Consider the following 20,359-nt stretch of genomic DNA (forward strand, 5'->3'; position numbering starts at 1 on the left):
CTCCAGACAGAATGTTCTCTTATCCAGTGTTTTTAGTTGTGTATAATGTTTTCCGGCACTTTCATTCTTGCCAGTGACATTTTCCAAACTTGAACCATATTGAATTTTCTTTCAAGAAAAAAACCAAAATTACTTCACATGTTGCAGGAAAGCCTTCTTTATGTTATACTAACTTTTCAGCTTAATGGATTGTGAGTCTTGTCTTGGAACTTGCTGTTCTTGAAAAGTACTGCAGAGATTTCTAATAAAATTATTTATTGAGCTTAGCTATTCAGTTTAACATGTGTTGAGCAGTTCTGATGTACCTTTTTTAATGTTTTGGAGGGAAAGTGGTTTTTATTCACTTGCCATCCTGATGATGTTGATGCCTGGCTGTCAGGGCATAATCGCATGTCACTTAAGCGGGAATGTTTCTTAGGGTAGTGCTGCTGGGGACTGAGCCTCCTCAGCAGCAGCCCCTCCTACAGAAATCTAACTCTGACGTGTGACAACGTACAACATACACCTTTTTCAGAGGCAAAGAGCTCCTACAACCGCCACTCCTCGCAGGCTATAGTCACCCCGTGCCTCTGAATAAAGCTGTGCTCCCTGTCACAGAGGGGTTCCTTTTGTTCCACTGTCCTGCTTGTAGTATGTCTGCCCTTAGGGTGAGATGATGTGTTCCTACACGTATGTGTAGATTTCATATTAAAGACAGTACTATGTGCTCAAAAGCATACTCTTAAATATTCTTTTTAAAGACTTACTTGAGCCTATTTCTTCGTTTATTAGTGTTCTAAAAATCTTAGTACTTTCTTGTCTTATGTTGGTGATTTTGGGGTTTCTTTTGCTTTCTGATTGTGATATGACTTTTGACTGCAGACCAATTTGCTTTTTAATTTTCATTTTTTAGTTATGTTGGTAGACAATTAGAAAAGCATTCAGTGAGAAACATTATTTTGAGCTTCTGTTTGAGAAAGTATTTATATGCTTACAGTTGGACATATAGTTGATCCATGTTTACTGTTTTGTAAGCATATATATGACAGAGATCATGTATAAATGTAATAAGACTTAGTATAGTGAATTTAGTGAGAGGAGACTTTCAGCATTAATTTGGTGGCTGCTACGTGGGAAGTCACTGTGACTACATGATTGCTTCTTAGTTTGTGCAAACATCTTTTAGGAGTGCTGAAGAATATCATTTCCTTCTACTTGCTATTTGTGTGTGGTAAACAGAAATGTTATTTGCAAAAGGTTTTCAGATGTTGCAAAACTGGAGAAATAAGCATTGTATGGAATTCTTTTACTGGTCTAGTAAAACAGATTTATAGTATTATAATTTCTAATATAGCATTTGCTAACGTTTAAAATTAAAACACACATTTTCTTTTTTCTTTAATTATAAAATTGTTATGTTTTATTTAAAGGGAACCATATACTCAATCTTTCTTTAATAATTTAAGTTCATTTTTACCTTTACCAACACACCTTCTGTTAGAAAAAAAAACCCGTCATGCTTTAGAAGATTCTTACAAATAAAGGGAACCAATTATGTAAATAAACCATTAACACTTTCTATTAAAAAGTGATAAATATATGAAAAGTGCCGAAGATCATTAAAAAACCCCTTTTCTGTCTAACAGTATTTAACCATCTTTAGCATTTTACATAATTGAATTTTGTCATTATTAGGATTGCAACCTTAATTTGATTAGTAAAGAATATGAGTACATTATGTTGTTTCCATTTTGCATTGCTTAGACTCTCTTTATTGTTTGTTTTGTAGCAAAGTACCAACATAGATGTGGTTCGTTTTCCGTGCGTGGTTTACATAAATGAAGTACGTGTCATTCCTCCAGGAGTGAGAGCTCACACGAGTTTGCCTGACAACAGGGCTTATGGGTGAGTGAAAGATACTGAGTGTTTGATTCAGGAACACCTTCCTCTTATTTTTCTCTTAAACTTGTATATCTCAATAGAGCTTCCTATATAAAAAGGTAAAATGCATTTATATGTCTGCTGAACTTGTAATTATTTTGAAGAATTATTTAAACAGTGTAATTTAAAGGTTTTTTTCCCTTGTTACCCCTACTTACTCTAAGGAGCTCAACAAATCTAATTTTTACTGTTGTTCTGTTTCCAGAGAGACGTCCCCACATGCATTTCAACTGGACTTGTTTTTCAACAATGTCAGCAAGCCAAGTGCCCCTGTATTTGATAGGCTGGGGAGGTAAGTTCTTTCAAAATTAGTGCATTACTTCATTACCTACCTTTTCTTCCTGAGAATTTTTTAGTGCAGGAAATGCATAATAGAAAATCTGTATCTCAGTATTTTCACTGTTTTTTGATAGTTTGTATTTTTACCCTTTTCTTCCAATCTATGTGAGAGGACAGAGGTTCACGTTTAAAAAAAGAAAAGATTCTGTTATTTTAAAACTCACAGAGCCCATATATATTAATGAAGAGTATTTTGTAGAAATAAGTGATTTTGCACTCGGTTTTAAGAGCATATATTTGTTCAGTGTTTTATTATTGACTCGTTTAGTACTACTGTGTTTCATTTCTGTAAACACAATTTTATATTAATGGAAAAATAACTTTGTATATTTTATTTAACAGCCTTGAATATGATGAAAACACTTCAATTATTTTCAGACCCAATGCAAAGGTAACGCAACGTTATTTAAACCTCCTCTTCTTTTCTACACATCTGTCATTTAGGTATAAATGTGGTTGCATGTGGTGCATTAACACTGTGTAAAGCTTTTACTGTTATTTACTGTTTAAGATCTTACTCTAAAACCTGCCTGTAGTTCAGATACTTGTTACTTTAGAGTCTGCATCTATAATGATATGAGTTGTAGAAGATTTGATTGCTTGATGATTTCTATGGAATTTACCAACAGAATTATGCACTACGTATGAGCAAAGATAAATCAGAACGCTGTGGCGGCGTTAAGTTAAACACACCTTTTTCAGTTCTGTTGGGCTTATTTCATTCAGGTCAGTGTTTGTGTGACCCATGGTCATGTTTTCTTATTAATAGAGTGTAGCAGAATAAGCAATATATAGCAAGGAATTTAATTCTTTTAGAGAAGTTTTTTTTTTTCTGTAGTGATTGATATATTTAAAGTTTTCTCAGTTTTCAAAGTGTAGGGTGAAGAGGTAGTTTAATGTTTGGTTCTCCTTTCCCGCTTTTATGCAGATACTGATACGGTGATATTAAAGTGAAATAACTTTTCTGAAGTTGTCTGGTGTTGTTTTTAAGTGCTTTTTCTTTTTGAAAAAAAAATCAACAGGTCAACACGGATGGATTGGTTCTAAGAGGGTGGTACAACTGTCTGACTTTGGCAATATATGGCTCAGTTGACAGGGTAATAAGTCATGAGAGAGAATCGCCTCCTCCACCCCCACCTCCGCCACCACCTCCCCAGCAACAGCCTGGTTTGAAGAGAAACCCGAAACATGGTAAGCCTTGTGAGAAGACATAGGGTTTGTTTGTTTGTTTGTTTGTTTGTTTGTTTTTTTAAATCAACATTTTGCTATCCCATCTGAAAAATTCTTTCACATTTTAGATTTCAGTGGCTGTATTTTTCTAGCTTTATGTCTTTGTCCTTTAGTTTTGTATTTTCTTTTAGATGTATATTGAATAGTTTTAAGTAGATTCTTGTCTAGTGCTTTTTTTGAGGCTGAGTTACTTGATCTGTTGCTAATTAGGATGGTCAAAATACAATTTAATTTGCATGAACTCATTAAAATTTAGATGATTGAAATATATATAAAAATATTAGAATAGTATTAAAATAATGACAAAAAAATTGCATAGTTGTAATTAACTTTCATTTTGTGACTTGTATGTAAAGTACGTTATGGAAGAGTGTTTGCTTTGCATTGGTGTTAGAATGGCCATCAACAGAATCCACAATCAAGTTTCTGCTTCAATTTTGATTTTAGATTTAATATTAGAAGTGTCTTGTTGAAGGTACAGCTACTGACTGCAAAATTTGAATACTCTTTTTAGTAGAAAGCAGTTGTAAACTGTAAAAAACAGTTGATTAAAATGTAACCTTTTTTTTTTAAAGCCAGTCAGATATTATTGGTAGAGTTATGGTATTGCTAGTGTCAAAGCCAAAAATGGCAATTACCCATGTTAATTTTAACCCAGTATTACATTAAAAAACTGTCAGTGGTGTTAATAAGCTTGCTTATTGATGTAGTTCTTGTTTTATATCCAAAGTGACTTCAGAAAACTGCCTCATGTACTGTGGATGCAGAATACAGATTAAATAACAGCTGGGAAATGAATGTGTTCCCTAGTCAAAAGCAGCACTGAAAAACTAAAATTTCCTGCTTCTCTTCTTGTGATTCCATTAATGCAAGTTTTTATTTTCATGATAAATATAGTTGATGGAGAGAAAGAAGACCAGTTCAATGGCAGCCCTCCAAGACCACAACCTAGGGGACCAAGGACACCTCCAGGCCCTCCTCCTCCTGATGATGATGAGGATGAACCTATGCCAGTGTCAGGTAGAATTGTAACAGATTGTTTTATCTGCTGCACATCGCTGCTTAGTGGAGACAGAATTTTGTGTTCCTGCCCTCTGTGAGGTTTCCTGTCTGCTGTTACTCCTGCTGGACAGGTTCAGTTTTAGGAGAGGGATTTACTGTTACGTGAAGGGGGTAGTAAAGCAATTTGTCAGGAAATAAACCCCCTTGCGTTCCAGCAAATAAAATCTGTTGGCTTTGTTAAATTCTATCAATTTAAAAGTTGGTAGATTTGAGAATATAAACTGTTGACCAATACACTGCTTGAACATGCTGCTGGTATTTTATATAAATGTTCTGTTGACTCTGGTATTCATTGTCCTTCTCCTCCATCCCTCTGCAGCATCTGCAGAATTCTCTGGTCTCCATATGGGTTAAAAGTGCAAAGGACTCTTTATGCATTTCTTTATAGTCTTACTGAACTGAGTGATTGTTGCTTGTGTTCAGTCAGATCACCTGAAGATTTTCAAGATGCTTTTTTTTATATCTCTACGTAATGCAAGACTCTAAAGCATATTATTGAGCATTGGATTTAAGAGAAGTACTCTTATTTCTTAAACTTTGTATATATTTTTAGTAGTTGGGGAAAAAGAAGATGATGTGGACCATAGAGAGGATTACTTTGAGCCCATTTCTCCTGATCGAACATCCATTCATCAAGAAAGCCAGTATTCTGATGATGGAGAAGTGGAGGAAGATCAACCAGACGAAGGAGATGATGAAGATGATGTGGATGTTGAGGAAGAGGAGGATGAGGAGGAAGATGATGATGACGATGATGGGCATACAGTAGAGAGTATTGCTGATGAAGAGGAGGAAGAAGAGGAGGAAGATGAAGATGAAGAAGAAGGTGAAGAGGAGGAAGAAGGTGAAGGTAAGTGAAGTTGTAAAAAGTTAAGGAAAAAAAATCAGGTTTATGAAATTTTGGTGGTGTTACCATTATGATGACGATGTGGAGAGAACTGGATCTTTTCCCTTTGCACCGTTGTGTGCCTTGTTTATGGTTCTGACGTCTCTTGAGAACAGTATTGTGCTGTGGAATATTTATTCCTTTATAGTAAATGTTCTTGCTACTTTCTATAAATAGAGGAAAATAGATAACAGCTTTTATAGGTGACAATGAACACTTGATCTTGTTATCTGTGTAGTTTAAAAATGCAGGAAAGTGGTGAAAGAAATTATTTCTTAATTACAAGTCAAATAAAGTTGTTTATGTAATAATGTCAATAGTCATCTTGTATTTCTTAGTTCCCACCCATGCCTGTGCAAAATTTCAGGCTCGAAGTTTTATGATAGATGCAATCATAGGAAGAACATTGGACAAAATTCTTGTAGTATTGTGTACCCTAGTTAAACTTTTTGCTTTATATGTTCTTTTAAATGTCTCTGTTACTACTTTAAAAAATCTGTCACTGAGACTTTCACTTATATCTGGAGAGAGAAAGCTTTCTGTATGTTAGTGTATGATTGTTCTCTAACCAGTAATATTTGTATTAAATATTTTTTTTTTTTTTTTTTAGTTTTGAGCAGATTCTCAGCAGTTATGAACTGGTTTATCCATAATTGATTTTATTTCATAAGTGAATCTTTTCCTTTTTAGGAGATGATGGATATGAGCAAATTTCAAGTGATGAAGATGGAATTGCTGATCTGGAACGTGAAACATTTAAGTATCCAAGCTTTGACATTGAATATACTCCTGAGGATCTGGCATCTGTGCCTCCAGTGACTTATGAACCTTTTGAAAGGGAGCTTGGGCCTCTTTTATACTTCAGCTGCCCTTACAAGACTGTATTTGAAAATGAAGTCAGTAAAATAAAGGACCAAGACCCAGAAAAAGAAAATTCAGGGGCAGTGGAAGCATCAGTTAAATTAACTGAACTGTTGGAACTATATCAAGAGGAAAGGGGTGCAAAGTGGGTTACTGCATTAGAAGAAGTTCCGAGTTTAATAATAAAAGGATTGAGCTATCTGCAGGTGAAAGAGACAAAGCAAGACTACATTGCACAGCTAGTGGACTGGACCCTGCAAGCTTTAAACCTTCAGGTAGCTCTCAAACAGCCCATTGCTTTGAATGTCCGACAACTCAAGGCTGGGACAAAACTGGTATCATCGTTAGCAGAATGTGGGACTCAAGGAATAACAGCACTCTTGCAGGCAGGAGTTATTAATGTGTTATTTGAACTGTTGTTTGCAGATCATGTATCATCCTCCCTTAAACTTAATGCTTTTAAAGCTTTGGATAGTGTTATTAGTATGACTGAGGGAATGGAAATGTTTCTAAGGGGTGGCATAGATGGAGATGACAAAAGTGGTTACCAGAAACTCCTGGAACTCATACTATTAGACCAGACTGTGCGAGTAGTTACTGCTGGTTCTGCAATTCTGCAGAAATGTCACTTCTATGAGATTCTGTCAGATATTAAAAAGGTGGTCGATCAGCTAGCAGAGAACACTCCTTCTCTTCCTAATCACACGGAGCCAGAACAAGACCAGGACTTGGCGGGACTTGAAAGAACCAACCAGGAATATGAGAATGATGTAGAGGCTCCTATGGACATGGATCATCTTTTGGAATCTTCTAATATAAGCGAAGGAGAGATGGAAAAGCTCGTTAGTCTTCTTGAAGAAATCTTCCATTTGATGGAAACTGCTCCCCATACGATGATTCAGCCACCCGTGAAATCTTTCCCAACCATGGCACGCATTACGGGCCCTCCAGAAAGGGATGATCCTTACCCCGTCCTGTTTAGGTATGGCAGTTGCAAGCTCACTTTCTAGAGGGTATTTCCTCCAGCTTGGTAGGGATATTTTTAGGGGATAAGCTTGTTGACTAACACTTTTCTAGATGTTTCACTTCATACTTTATTGGATTCTAGATTGTGCTTACAAAGTCTGAGAGAGTTTCATAGTTAATGCACCTGTTATTTTGTTTGCTTTTAACCAACCTAGCATGCGCCTAACAGGAAGTTAACCTCTTGTTATTGCTGGTACCGTGCTAGCACTTGAGTCGCATTCATGGATCCTGACTAGTTTTGCTAGGTGCTGTACAGGTAGGCGCATACTGGAATGTTGTAATAGATCTAGAGTGTTTTCTCTTTGTTGTCTTGGAACACGTCTCTGCATATGGATAAAACAAGTCTGGAAGACCTCTGTATGCTGAGGTGGCAAGATAGAAGCCAGCCCTGGTTAGAAGTTGTGTCAGTGAAGTTCACTGTTTCTCAGCACAGGCAGAGGATTTGAGGCCCGCCTGCCTTCAGCTGTGTAAAGTATCCCATGGGTTGTTTTTCTGTTGGCAAGTTTCTGTCTAGAAAGTATTTCTCTAAATGCTGACAGGTTTCCTAGATAGTAGTGGTGTAGGTCATGGCTGAATATAAATATCTATATGCAAACAATCTTCAAACCACCTCTTACGTATGCTATAATGATCAGTTTCTTACCACATTTAAAACATTAAATGCTCCATTAATGATGAAATGATGATTCAAATACATCAAATTTAACAAAAGGTGAAGTGTTGTTTTGTTTGTAGATAAGGTGAGGGGTTTTTTGCCTTTTTTTTTTTTTTTGTCAATCAGTACTTTATGTTTAGGGATTTATTTCCTGTAAATATTATAGCATTTATGTTTTGTATGATTAAAACTTTGTACTACTTGATAATTAGTTATTATTTCTTGTAGTCCACAGGACAATAAGTACTGGAGCTAGGAGGCATGTAATTTTATGTAATGTTATTGTGCGTTGTTGACAGATGATTGTAATATTACTGATTCTTTTCCTGGACCTTTTTTCCAGATATCTTCACAGTCACCATTTCTTGGAATGCATTACTTTGCTGCTGTCTATTCCAGTGACAGGTGCACATCCAGGTGTACTTCAGGCTATCCGAGATATATTGCGTTTCCTGGCACAGTCACAGAAGGGCCTTCTTTTCTTCATTTCTGAGTACGAGGCAACAAACTTGTTGATTAGAGCACTTTGCCAGTTTTCTGATCCAGATCAAGAGGAAGGTCTCCAATCAGATGGTACCAACGAGGATACTTTTGCCCTGTGGCTCCTGCACTCCACACAGACCTTGCAGTGCATTTCAGAGTTGTTCTGCCACTTTCAGCGGTGCACAGCCAGCGAGGAGACTGACCATTCGGATCTGCTGGGAACACTCCACAACCTTTACTTGATAACCTTTAACCCTGTGGGGAGATCTGCTGTGGCTCATGTATTCAATTTGGAGAAAAATTTCCAAAGTCTTATTACTTTAATGGAGTACTATTCCAAAGAAGCTTTAGGGTAATTTTAGCAATTATTTGTATTCTTTAGGTTTTTACATTTAAAAAGTATTTATCTTTTATAAATAATTCAGTAAATCTAAAATATTTTTTCTTCCTTTTGGATCATGATCTTTGCGTTTAAAAACAAAACAGCTTTTAAGTAGAAGAACGTAATAGAAAATCAGGCCTGTCATTTGTGATCAAGCACTTACTGCCCAGAATCTGTGTAGGTCATTCACAAGGGTGTTGTGGTGTAGGTCAGACTTTTGTCTGTGTGCAAAAAAAAAAAACCCCAAAAAACCCCATCGATAAGTAGGCAGTTTTCATTCAAGCATCACATTTGACTGTGAAACGAGCAAAAGATTTGACTGGGGAGATTACACTGGATGCTTTTCTGGTGTGGGACTCTCCAGTTCTGTAAGTGCTTATGTTATTGTTTTTTTTTTCCCAGAGAGGCAGTTTTACTACTTTAAGTAGCAACACTTTTAAAGGAAGATTTGTAAAAACAGACAAAGTTATGGAAAAATCTGTTTGCTACTAGTTAGTGCTTTCAGCTCTCATCTTTTGTGGATGCTGAAATAAAAGTGAAGTAAATGTAAAAGAAAGCTTTCTGTTTCAAAAAGCATCAGAAAACATTTATTTGGGTTTGAGTTTTGGGTTTTTTTTGGTTGATACTTATATGGGGCAAGCCATGGTGAAGGTAAAAGTTCTGTAGGTAGATTTTTAGGGCTCAGAGAATGAAAATCTAATGTGCAGTTGCATTAGTTGAGATCTAAAGAAAATCCTTCTTGGTATTTCAGAGACTCAAAGTCTAAGAAGTCAGTTGCTTATAATTATGCCTGCATCCTTGTTTTGCTGGTGGTTCAATCCTCCAGTGACGTCCAAATGCTGGAACAGCACTCAGCGCCTTTGCTGAAGCTTTGTAAGGCTGACGAAAACAACACCAAATTGCAAGGTACAGTATGTGTCATTATCAGATGAGTTGTTTGACTGTATAGGAGAAACCTTTTATATGTGGGTAATTGGGTGAAGTATATAACGAAATCCCTTTCCCAGCTGCATCTGATTAGTTGAGTCACTGAGATAATGTGTTTGGTTTTTTTTCTGTTAATGAGAGATAAAGAGGAAATTCTTTATAGTTAAATTAGTTTTAAAGTAATATTAACTACCATGAATTTTTGGTAATTACAGGAAGTTTTAAATTGTTTCTGTGTTGAAAACAGAGCAAATCTTAGTAAAAATGGACTAAACTAGTCAGTGAGCTGTTACTTTTGTTGTTTCCTTTAGTGATGTAGCTCTACAGGGTTTGTATATATAATAAATAACTCTGGAACTGTTTTCTGGCACCTGGGCCAACTGGCATGGAATAGTCCACGTTACTCTGTTACTAAATCTTTTGAACTCCAAACTGTGCCTTGAGGTGTTCCCTGGCTTGTGTTTGCCCTCAGATGAGGCCCATGTAATTTGGAATGGAGCTGATGGGGGAAAAAAGCCTGCTGAGGATTATTCTGACAACTGTTGAAGCTCTGTTGTCCAGAGTTGTGCCCTGCACTCCTTAACTGACTCGTGTAGACGTACTAATAATTTCTTGCAAAACTTAAATGCACTGAAAAAAAATCAGAATTCTGCAAAATTTTAGTTTAGTTCCCTCCTTTGACATGCTTTTATTTCTTCTCCCCTCACCTGCTCATCAGACAGTTTCATGAGAAGCAGGGCTAGTTTATTAAACCAAATCATGAAATCAGTCTAAGAATAGTTGTCAATTCTTATCCAGTTGACCTTTGCACCTTCCCAGTCTTTTAAATATTTTCAGGAACAATGGGTTTTATAACTTTTAATCTCTTGTTCAAAAAAATTGGGACTTTCAGGTTATTCTGGACTAAGAGAGAGAATGTTCATGTATTATATTTGTTACTGGTGCAGAGTTTGAGTCCGTTTGGGTATTTAATGAGTTTTGTATTCGGTGTGTAATAACCTGATGTGTACGTTAAGGGCAATGTGCTTTAGTCCTTGCTCTGGAAGGCTTTTTTCTTTAGCTAACAGTGGGACCATTAGTGTCTTTTATATAATATGTTTAATTACAAATAATAAGTTTATTTGAGTATCCAGGTTGACTTGAGCCAAATTTTGTCCATGCATCTGAGGTGTATTGTCTGTTCTGAAGTCTTATTTTTGTTGATGCTTTTCATCTGGCTACAGCTGCAATATATGCCACACAGATTTCACACCTGGACTTAGTACTTATTATGTAAATTAAGTACATTTTTATTGTGCATATTTTATGTTCATAAATGCACTTACAAATTACTTGATTAACTCTGTCTTTTTTTTTTTCCTCCCCAGAGCTCAGCAAGTGGCTTGAACCTTTGAAAAATCTTAGATTTGAAATAAATTGTATTCCAAATCTCATTGAATATATCAAGCAGGTTAGTAAAATACAGAGACATCTGTCTTTTAGTTGTGCTCTATAAGCTTAGACCTTTTTGTAGTTTGGTATTTTATCTTAGGTATGTACTAACATGATTTCAAAAATATATGCTATTATCCAAAATAGATATTTTTATTAAAGCTTATGATCTAGGCCAGTTCTTGCTTTCAGTTATATTTATTGAAACAAAATCTAAGGTAGCTATGTGATGCAGAGATCCAACTATTTAAATCTTTTAGCTTATTATAAAACCACAGTGTGAACGTTGACCCTCCTTTTTTTGCTTCTGCTGTATTTGTGACTGCTTTTCAAAAGGAGGAATAATTGAATGTAAATTTTGTGAAATTACAGTAACTAAATACAGAATTTGAATGCTAAGCTGGTGATATACCTGTTGTAAAGTCCTTCCTTGTGATACAGGTTCTTTTTCTTTGTTTGTTTTTAAGAATATTGACAGTTTGATGACCCCAGATGGAGTTGGTCTTCCTACTGCACTTCGTGTTCTTTGTCATGTTGCATGTCCACCGCCTCTGGTGGAAGGTATGGTTGATACATTTGTACTGCTTAACGTAGAAATCTTAGTTTTCTGATTCTTCTACTTAAATGTGTCTCAAGTGTAACTGTGATCTCCCAGGATGAATTAGACATACAGAAATGTTATTTCTTTTCCGTACAGGTCAACAGAAAGACCTTAAATGGAATCTTGCAGTTATTCAGCTCTTTTCTTCTGAGGGAATGGACACCTTCATTCGGGTATTGCAGAAGCTGAACAGCATACTTATTCAGCCTTGGCGACTCCACGTCAACATGGGCACCACGCTTCACAGAGTTACTACCATTTCTATGGCCCGCTGTACACTCACTCTGCTTAAAACAATGCTAACAGAACTGCTGCGGGGTGGATCTTTTGAATTCAAAGACATGCGTGTTCCATCAGCACTTGTTTCTTTGCACATGCTCCTGTGTTCCATTCCTCTCTCAGGCCGCTTAGATAGCGATGAACAAAAAATTCAGAATGACATTGTTGATATCTTACTGACTTTTACACAAGGTGTAAATGAAAAACTGACCATTTCCGAAGAAACTTTGGCAAACAATACTTGGTCTTTAATGCTGAAGGAAGTTCTCTCTTCAATTTTGAGAATTCCTGAAGGCTTTTTCTCTGGACTTATACTACTTTCAGAATTGTTGCCTCTTCCACTGCCCATGCAGACGACTCAGGTATAATTTAGATTTACTTAGTTCTTAAAAGAACTGTAACTATGTATAACCCTTAGACCCTTTTCGTAGTTGTGGAAAGAACAGATCTGTGACAGGATGAATTAAAGTTTCTGTGAAGCAGTTGTGTTCATATAGATTCTTTGAAGATACTTTTTTTTCATCAGAAACAAAATTGTTCTTATTTGGGTAATCTTTTTAAATTAGTGGTCATATGTTTTTCTTTTGTCCCCTGGGAAATTACCTAGACTCTCATTCTGTTACTTGAATGATTGGCTGTGAAGCCTTTGGATTTAACCCTGAATGCCAAACTCTCAGTATGTTAAGCCTCTCCTTTCTTTTGGCATGGATCTTGAACTTGTGATCTTCAATAAGTAAGCCTAAAAGGTGTATGACAGCCCATGCTCCTGAAGGCGTACCTGGTTTGCTGGAGTCATGCCCTGTCATTCAGTGAAAATGGCACTGCATGTTTTTGATGAGGACAGTGTTAGTACTTGGTCTTTGTTTGTACCTTGTGGTAGAATTCGGCTTTCTTGATAAAAGTTGAAAGGAAAAACTTCCTGTTCTTGTGTTCCTGCAGGTAATTGAACCACACGATATTGCGGTGGCACTCAACACCAGGAAGCTGTGGAGTATGCATCTTCACGTTCAAGCCAAACTGATACAAGAGATAGTTCGATCTTTCTCTGGTTCATCTTGCCAGCCCATTCAGCACATGTTGAGGCGTATTTGTGTTCAGTTGTGTGACTTGGCTTCACCTACTGCTCTTCTTATCATGAGGACTGTATTGGATCTGATTGTAGAAGACCTACAGAGGTATCTTTATTTTTTGTTACAAAGATTTCCTTAATGGACTATTAGGTTCACCTTGGTTCTGTACAGTAGCTTTAGCAGGAGGCAAATACTTTCAGAAATATCACTTATCCATTATGAGCTGAATGAATTCTCAGACAAGTGCTGTATCAGGTGTCTCCTGATAATGCTTAATGTTGCCAAGGAACCATCATCATGCTTTTAAGTTTTGATGTAGACAGTTTCACATTGTATGTTTGTGGCAAGTATTTTAGGAAGGTTTTATTCCAACTGTCCCTACAAAGCCTTATCTTGTCTGTGAACTGCTTCTAAAGGACCCATCTGATATAAATCAGAAGAGTAGGCCAGTTAAGTTTGTTACACCGTGATTTGCATGCTAACGGGAAAACGTGTACATGTTTGTGTGCTGGAGGAAATTGAATACTACTGTTTCACAGGGTTTTGAAATAATGAATACTGTTTATTTAAAAGCATAATTATCCACATAGAATTAAATACTGTTTGCATAAAAACATATTTATCTGTATACAATTAGATGCCCTACAATATGTTAAATGCAAAATGGCTTAATTAATTTATTATGCAACCAGAAGTCATTTAGTGAAGTTGAGCAGTTTTTAAAAAGCAAATTAAATTATAAGCTTATGCATGCAAACTAGGTGCTTTTTTAAAAATGCAGAGTTATATGACTCCTGTAATGGTTGTGTTTATAGATTTTTATATCACTTTAAAACAGCTTTTTCAAAATGCATTTATATCCTTACAGCAACACAGAAGATAAAGAGAAACAGTACACTGGACAGACCACTCGACTGCTTGCTTTATTGGATGCTCTGGCTTCACACAAAGCTTGTAAATTGGCTATTTTACATCTTATCAGTGGCACTAGTAAAGGTGATGAAAAGTATGCAGAGGTTTTCCAGGAGCTCTTGGCTTTAATGCGATCAGCTGGGGACAATGTCACTCATCAACAGAGCGCTGAATATGTAACTTCCCTTTTGCAGTCCCTCTGTGATCAGGTATTTTCTATATTTAATGTGTAATGAGCGTTAGTAGTTGTAGGAGACATTAAATCAGGTTATTTCTGTTTTTTTCCAAATGAAAAAAACAATCAACATTGTTAAAACACACACAAAAAAAAAATGTGTGTGGTCGGTTGCTTTGACAGACTTGCTGCCTTGTTGCTCTTGGATGTAAATCCTTTCAGTGTATGGCATCTCTTTTGCTTTGTGTGCACTATTCTGGTAGCTCGTTAGACACCAAGAACTGAGTGAGACAAAGATTGACTGTCGCCTCAGCTGACATCTCAAAAGAGGGATGTCTTTTCTACCTGTGAAAGATATTTTTGAACATGGGCTGTAGGCAAAACTTGAGTTGTCACTATTTGTCTTTCACCTGGTTGAATAATATGCATCTCTTAGTTGTCTTAACTGAAACCTCTTAAAAATGTATTCCAAATACAAAGATATGTATGATATGCTGCTACCATAAAACTACAGCATTATAAAAAAAGTGCATATTACTAAAGCAAAGTAAGAAATGTTCTCTGAAAACTCATTCATAGACTAGTCCCGGCAGTTCCCTGTTAGCTGCATTCATTTGCATGACATTATTTGTCTTTATTGCATGTATTAATTTGCTTTAGTGCTTACCCATTTATGCAAAAGGCATTTGGGTGTCGTTGGTCAGTAGAGATGAACCAGCCATTTGCATATAAACAAGAGCTCTTTGCCCGTGCAAATTAATTGAGGAAGTGAGTCTTGTTTTATTTTGTGTGAAGTGTGGAGGGGGCAGTAGATCTTACACCTCCCAGGTGGTGTCTGCAGCCTCCTTAGTTTGATGAGTGGTTTCAGATTAAGGAGCAGTTTGACTACTAGGCAAGAAGCTGTGTGCAAGTATAAGATATTATCCAGTGACTGTTTAGCTTTTAGTTGTGGCTCTGCTATCACTTTTCACTCTTGTAAGCTTTTATGTTTTTAAAAATCAATGATGGTTTGTAACCCTTAATAGAATGAATTTAAATGAGGTACACGGGATTAGTATTTTATTGGTCAGTACTAATTGTGAAATACTGGAATAAGATGATAAAGGGGTAGTGAATTAACCTGTCGGTGTTTCTGACTTAATGTATGGTTTATACTTATTGCTGGGATACAGAATTAATTTTTTACTATGTGTATAATAATCCCTTTTTATAGGATATTGCACTAATTTTACCAAGCTCGTCAGAAGGCTCTATGTCTGAATCAGAGCAGCTTTCCAACTCCTTACCAGGCAGAGAGCTGATGCCCTTAATTTGTGACTCTCTGATGGAAACATTAACTAATTCTGAGAGCAGTTACAATTGTCTGCTGACATGTATCCGAACAATGATGTTCCTTACAGAGCATGACTATGGCTTCTATCACTTAAAGAGGTATGGTATTTTAAGATATCTCTGACAGTGTCAAATGATTTAAAAACTTCTGCAATGTGAAATCATTTCCTACTCATCTAGTTGGAAATGTTAAGAATAAGGCACCTGAACTTTAATTTCTTTGGTGCTTCAGTGTTTTATTCAGTATTTTGGTCTCTTTCACTTGAGCTCTGAATCAGTTCTGCAGTAAGCACACAAGAGCACTTTCTTTCAAGAGATTAACAAAGCATTGAACAAAGGTGTCTACCCTCCATTTCCCAGCTCCGAGGCTGGAGGATTAGAATGCGATGTAGTGCTCACGTCCTTCCCTTTTGAATCACTCAGTAGTTAAAGCTCTCATCTGTGACGTTAGAGAGCTGTCTGTCATCCCCTCTATTTTTAGGGGATTCAGTTTGCACTTTCCCAGGGTGTTCTGATCTCCAGGCAGTTAGGGCTTTTGAAATAAGGAGATAGATATATATTTTTTTATTTTTTTTATTTTTTTTAACTACTTTTGTTGACTCCACTCCCTTTTGAACAGTATATATACATGAATTGGACAGTATTATGTTGTTTTGACACTTAATTCCTTGTCCTGTATTTGGGCCTGTTTCTGTCCACTGAAGGTGAGGTAGTGCCTGGAGCCTTGTCACTAACAGGTTGTTCGAAACACTCTTCTGAGCAGTGCTGCAGAGCTGTGGGGCTCAGACTGCAAGAAGCTATACAACCTACTCATGAAAAATAAGTAGGTTAAAGGTGCTGCTCTTTCTGTGATCCCCTATGTCTGTAGCTGTTAGCTTCAGTGCATGGCCTTGCTGTTTCTGGGTTGACGATTACCTTTCTGGTTTGTTCCTGCAGTTAGTCATCATGGGATGCATTGAAATTGTAACAGCAAGTGTGATCATGCTTTGTACATAAGGCCCTTGTGCAAGCAAAACTTCTGTTGTCCTATATCCCTTTTCTCCCAAAGATGGACACGTAATTTCTTGCGGGTTTTAGAGGTGTTGCTGCAGTAGGTATAGCTGTATATGTGCAGTCTGAAATACCTGCAGACAGCACTGGTGAGAACAACAGTCTAGTACAGAGAAAGTAATGAAGCTCCAGCTTCCTAATCAAAACTCAACTTTATAATTATAAAATGTACCAGATGTATTTTGCATATATGTTGTTTTTTTATAACAAGATACAGTGGAATGGTCACAGCGTATGCACTAACAAAGTATTTTCTCTCTTTTCATTACAAAAACAGCTCTCTAAGAAAACACAGCAGTGCTCTGTACACTGTATTAAAACGAGTAATAACTAGTTTTAGCAAAGACACAGGTGAACTGGCCTCTTCTTTTTTGGATTTTATGCGACAGATTCTAAACTCTGATACCCTGGTAAGTATGTGTTGAATATTTGGACAAACTCAGCTGCATTTCTGTGAAATCTGCAGTGTGGGACATGTTCAGGAAATTTCAGAAAGCAGTTGACTCTGCAGATTGCTGTGTAAGGCTTTTCCATCAGTAGTGTTAGTACCATCTTTAGTTGTTAGTGAAATCTGTGAAAGCTGGGCAGAACCTCTGCTTGGTAAATAAAAGGGTTTTTCAGTAGGAAGAGCAACATATTAATTCATTGGTTTCCGAAGTGAATAATGACACATGCTATTGTGTCCAGGTTTTAGATTCATGGCATGCTGTTAAGAGAGTTGCTGTATTCATATGTAGTATAGAAAGGAATCTAAAACATTTTTAAATTCTGTGATACAACCCTTAGCTTATATGGAAAGGTTTGCATCCATCTTGATGCAGCATCTAAACTTGCCTATTGAAGTGTATTTTATATGATAAAATAAAATATTTAGCATAATATGTTATTTAAATCAAGAGATTACTTGTTTTGCTAGATTTGCTCTAATATATGCTTGAATTCGAAGGAGTTTGCAGTCCAGCAGTATAATGAGTATTTATGTGTACTTGCTTCCCACTTGTCAAATGTTTCAGGGATGTTGTGGAGATGACACAAGCCTTATGGAAGCAGATGGATCTCATCCAGGCAGAACACTGGGTCTAACTACTGCAGAGTTAAAACATCTGCTGCAGAACAAAGAAGAAACCCCAGAAAACCTGCTGCTTGATCTGGAGAAACATGTTATGGTAAAAGAATTTAAATAATCAAGTTGATATTGTGGTCTTGTATCTGAACGTGTTTTTAAAGCAATATAGACTATCCCTCCTTGGTAAGGAGGGTGCGCGACTCTAGAGCGTGCCTTGCAGAATTGGTAATAGCTGTTGCCATTGTTTTAATACTGATGTCCAGAATGACCTCTTCTGGTGCAGGATGAATTCTGACTTTATTGTTTGTATTGTGGTAGGGCTAGGAAGGTTCAGATAGGGTTGGGATCTGCCTGTGCTGAGGGTATTTCCATGCCATAAAAGCACAGGCCGTTAACTGTGTGATGAAAGGCAGCAGATGTGTGCAACAGAGTGCTGGGTAGCGGTGAGCAGATTCTTAATGTAATAAGCAACAGGAACTGCTGCCTAGCAGTGGCTTGATGTTTCTGGTGACCAACAACAAGTGGAATACCCAGGAGTCAATAGTGGAGCTGTTATTGTTGGATGTTTTCGTCAGAGACCTGAATGATGGATACATCTTCAGCGGATTTATGGATGACAGTAAGCTGAGGGAGTGACTAATGTGACAAACAGCAAAGCCTCAATCCAGAGGGACCTCAATAAACTTTTTAGGATTGATTTAGCAGACAGCTTATGTGGGTCGTTAGGAAAAATGCAAAGTTGTGCAGTGAGAGCAGAATAACCCTGTGCCTTGATGCAAGCTGGGCTGAAGAGGGACAGGTGGTTATGGGGGACATTAGGTTGAACATGGGCCAACAGCGCGTGGTCACTACAAATGAGGCAGACTGTGTTCTGAGCTATCCTGGAAGGAGCATGGTCAGCAACTCAAGTGACCTTACTGTCTCCCTTCATGGGATGCTGGTGACCTTTCATGTGGAGTGCTGCGTTCACCTTTGGCCAACTTTAACCTCTCACCAGTTCTAGATAAATCTAGGGAAACTGAAGAGGGTTCTACCGAGGTGGTAGGGACCCAGACCACGTGTTATAGAGAGAATAGGAGGAAGCTGGGCTTGTTTAGCCTGGTGAAGAGGGCTAAGGAGCTATCTCAGAGCAACTTACAGCTGTTTGGGGGATAGTAACAAAAGCAGTAGAATCAAACTCCTTTTGGTAATTCCAGATGATAAAACAAGGGACTTTGGCCTCAAGTTGTGGCTTCAGAGGTTCAGGTTGTTAAGGGAAAAAAAAAAAATTACAGAGTAAGTGCAGCACTGTGACAGGTTGCTCAGAGTGGCTCTGGGCTCTTTTGTCACTGGAGCTTTTTTTAGGTGTGGCTAGATAAAATTATGACTGCCCTGATCTGGCTTTGGTGATGGTCCTGCATCAAGCAGGGGGAAATTGGACTAGAGGACAAGCAGAATTCAATGCATCCAGTATTTTTGTGGTTCTCATTGCAAACCTATTTCTAATATTCAAATCTAATCCTACATAACTGATGGCAGCCATGCAGTAGATGGCTAATTTAGAAGAGTGCCTAAACCAGCTGTTCCACAGCCTGTTGGTCACAAATGGCTTTGCAGTGCTATACTCCCTCCTGTCCCTTCCCTGGCTGCCTCTGTCTGTGGTAAAAGATTAAAAGCCACAACTGTGCTGAAGGAGAACTAGCAGACACGTAGGACGTTGGAATGCTCTAGCAGAGCACTTGTTAACTAAAACCTGGGCTGATGCCTTCTTTGGGACTATGTTATGGAGGTTATTGCATCAACTGGAAATGAAGACTAGATCGTGCATGTGGTGACATGGCTTGTTTCATAGCACACTGAGGAGCTCTCTGCTGTTGTTTGTGTACTCGAGTGTCTTAAGTTTCGCTATTTGTGGATGGATAGATAGACTGTTTTGTGTGGTACCCCCCCACACCCCCCTTTTTTTTTAATAAATAAAGCATACTTCTTTCTCTGAGGAGGGGAAAAAGTTCTGACCTGTGCTCTGTGGCCTGCCCCAGTGAGCCATTGTGAGGCTATGCAGGGAGAAAATTAGAAAGTCCAAAGCCCAACTAGAAATTAATCTGGCCTCTGCTGTAAATGGCAACAAGGAATCTTTCTATAAATACATTAGCAGCAAAAGAAGGGCTGGGAAGAGCCTCCAGTCCTCTGTCAGATGAAGGAGGAAACATGGTGACTGAGGATGAGGGAAAGGCTGAGGTGCTTAATGCTGCCTTTGCCTCAGTCTTTAGTAATAGGACCACTTGTATTCTGGAAATTCAGCCACCTGAGCTGAAGGGGACAGAGACCAGGAGCAGAATAATCCCTCCACAATCCAGGAAGAGATGGTCAGCAACCTGCTGCACCACACAGATGTGCACAAGTCTGTGGGACTGGATGGGATCCACCCGAGAGTTCTGAGAGAGCTGGTGGAGGTGCTCACCAAGCCACTTGCCATCATTTTTCATCAGTTCTGGCTGACTGGGGAGGCCCCAGCAGATTGGAAGTTAGCTGTTGTGACAGCCATCTACAAGAAGGTCTGGAAGGAGGATCTGGGAAAACTACAGGCCTCTCAGTTTGACTTCAGTGCAGGGGAAGCTGATGGAGCAGATCATCCTGAATGCCATCACACAGTACATGCAGGACAACCAAATGATCAGGCCCAGTCCGTGTGG

General features: G+C 37.8%; 1 protein-coding gene across 1 annotated transcript; it reads left to right on the top strand.

Annotated features, from left to right (window-relative positions):
* Window positions 1-1,768: 1,768 nt before the first annotated feature.
* VIRMA (vir like m6A methyltransferase associated) lies at window positions 1,769-17,815 on the top strand (the record flags this gene model as incomplete). The annotated part of the gene is made up of 17 exons (XM_010163143.1): window positions 1,769-1,884; window positions 2,126-2,212; window positions 2,602-2,650; window positions 3,282-3,450; window positions 4,387-4,509; window positions 5,105-5,401; window positions 6,128-7,280; window positions 8,323-8,814; window positions 9,596-9,750; window positions 11,139-11,221; window positions 11,670-11,763; window positions 11,900-12,444; window positions 13,022-13,257; window positions 14,021-14,273; window positions 15,453-15,670; window positions 16,899-17,031; window positions 17,635-17,815. Coding segments are annotated over 17 exons (4,374 nt in total), but the record flags the coding sequence as incomplete, so codon positions are not given.
* Between the last annotated feature and the right edge of the window lie 2,544 nt (window positions 17,816-20,359).

The sequence above is a fragment of the Antrostomus carolinensis genome, unplaced genomic scaffold (assembly GCF_000700745.2).
Source record: "Antrostomus carolinensis isolate BGI_N321 unplaced genomic scaffold, ASM70074v2 scaffold21632, whole genome shotgun sequence".
In the NCBI taxonomy this organism is placed as follows: Eukaryota; Metazoa; Chordata; class Aves; order Caprimulgiformes; family Caprimulgidae; genus Antrostomus; species Antrostomus carolinensis.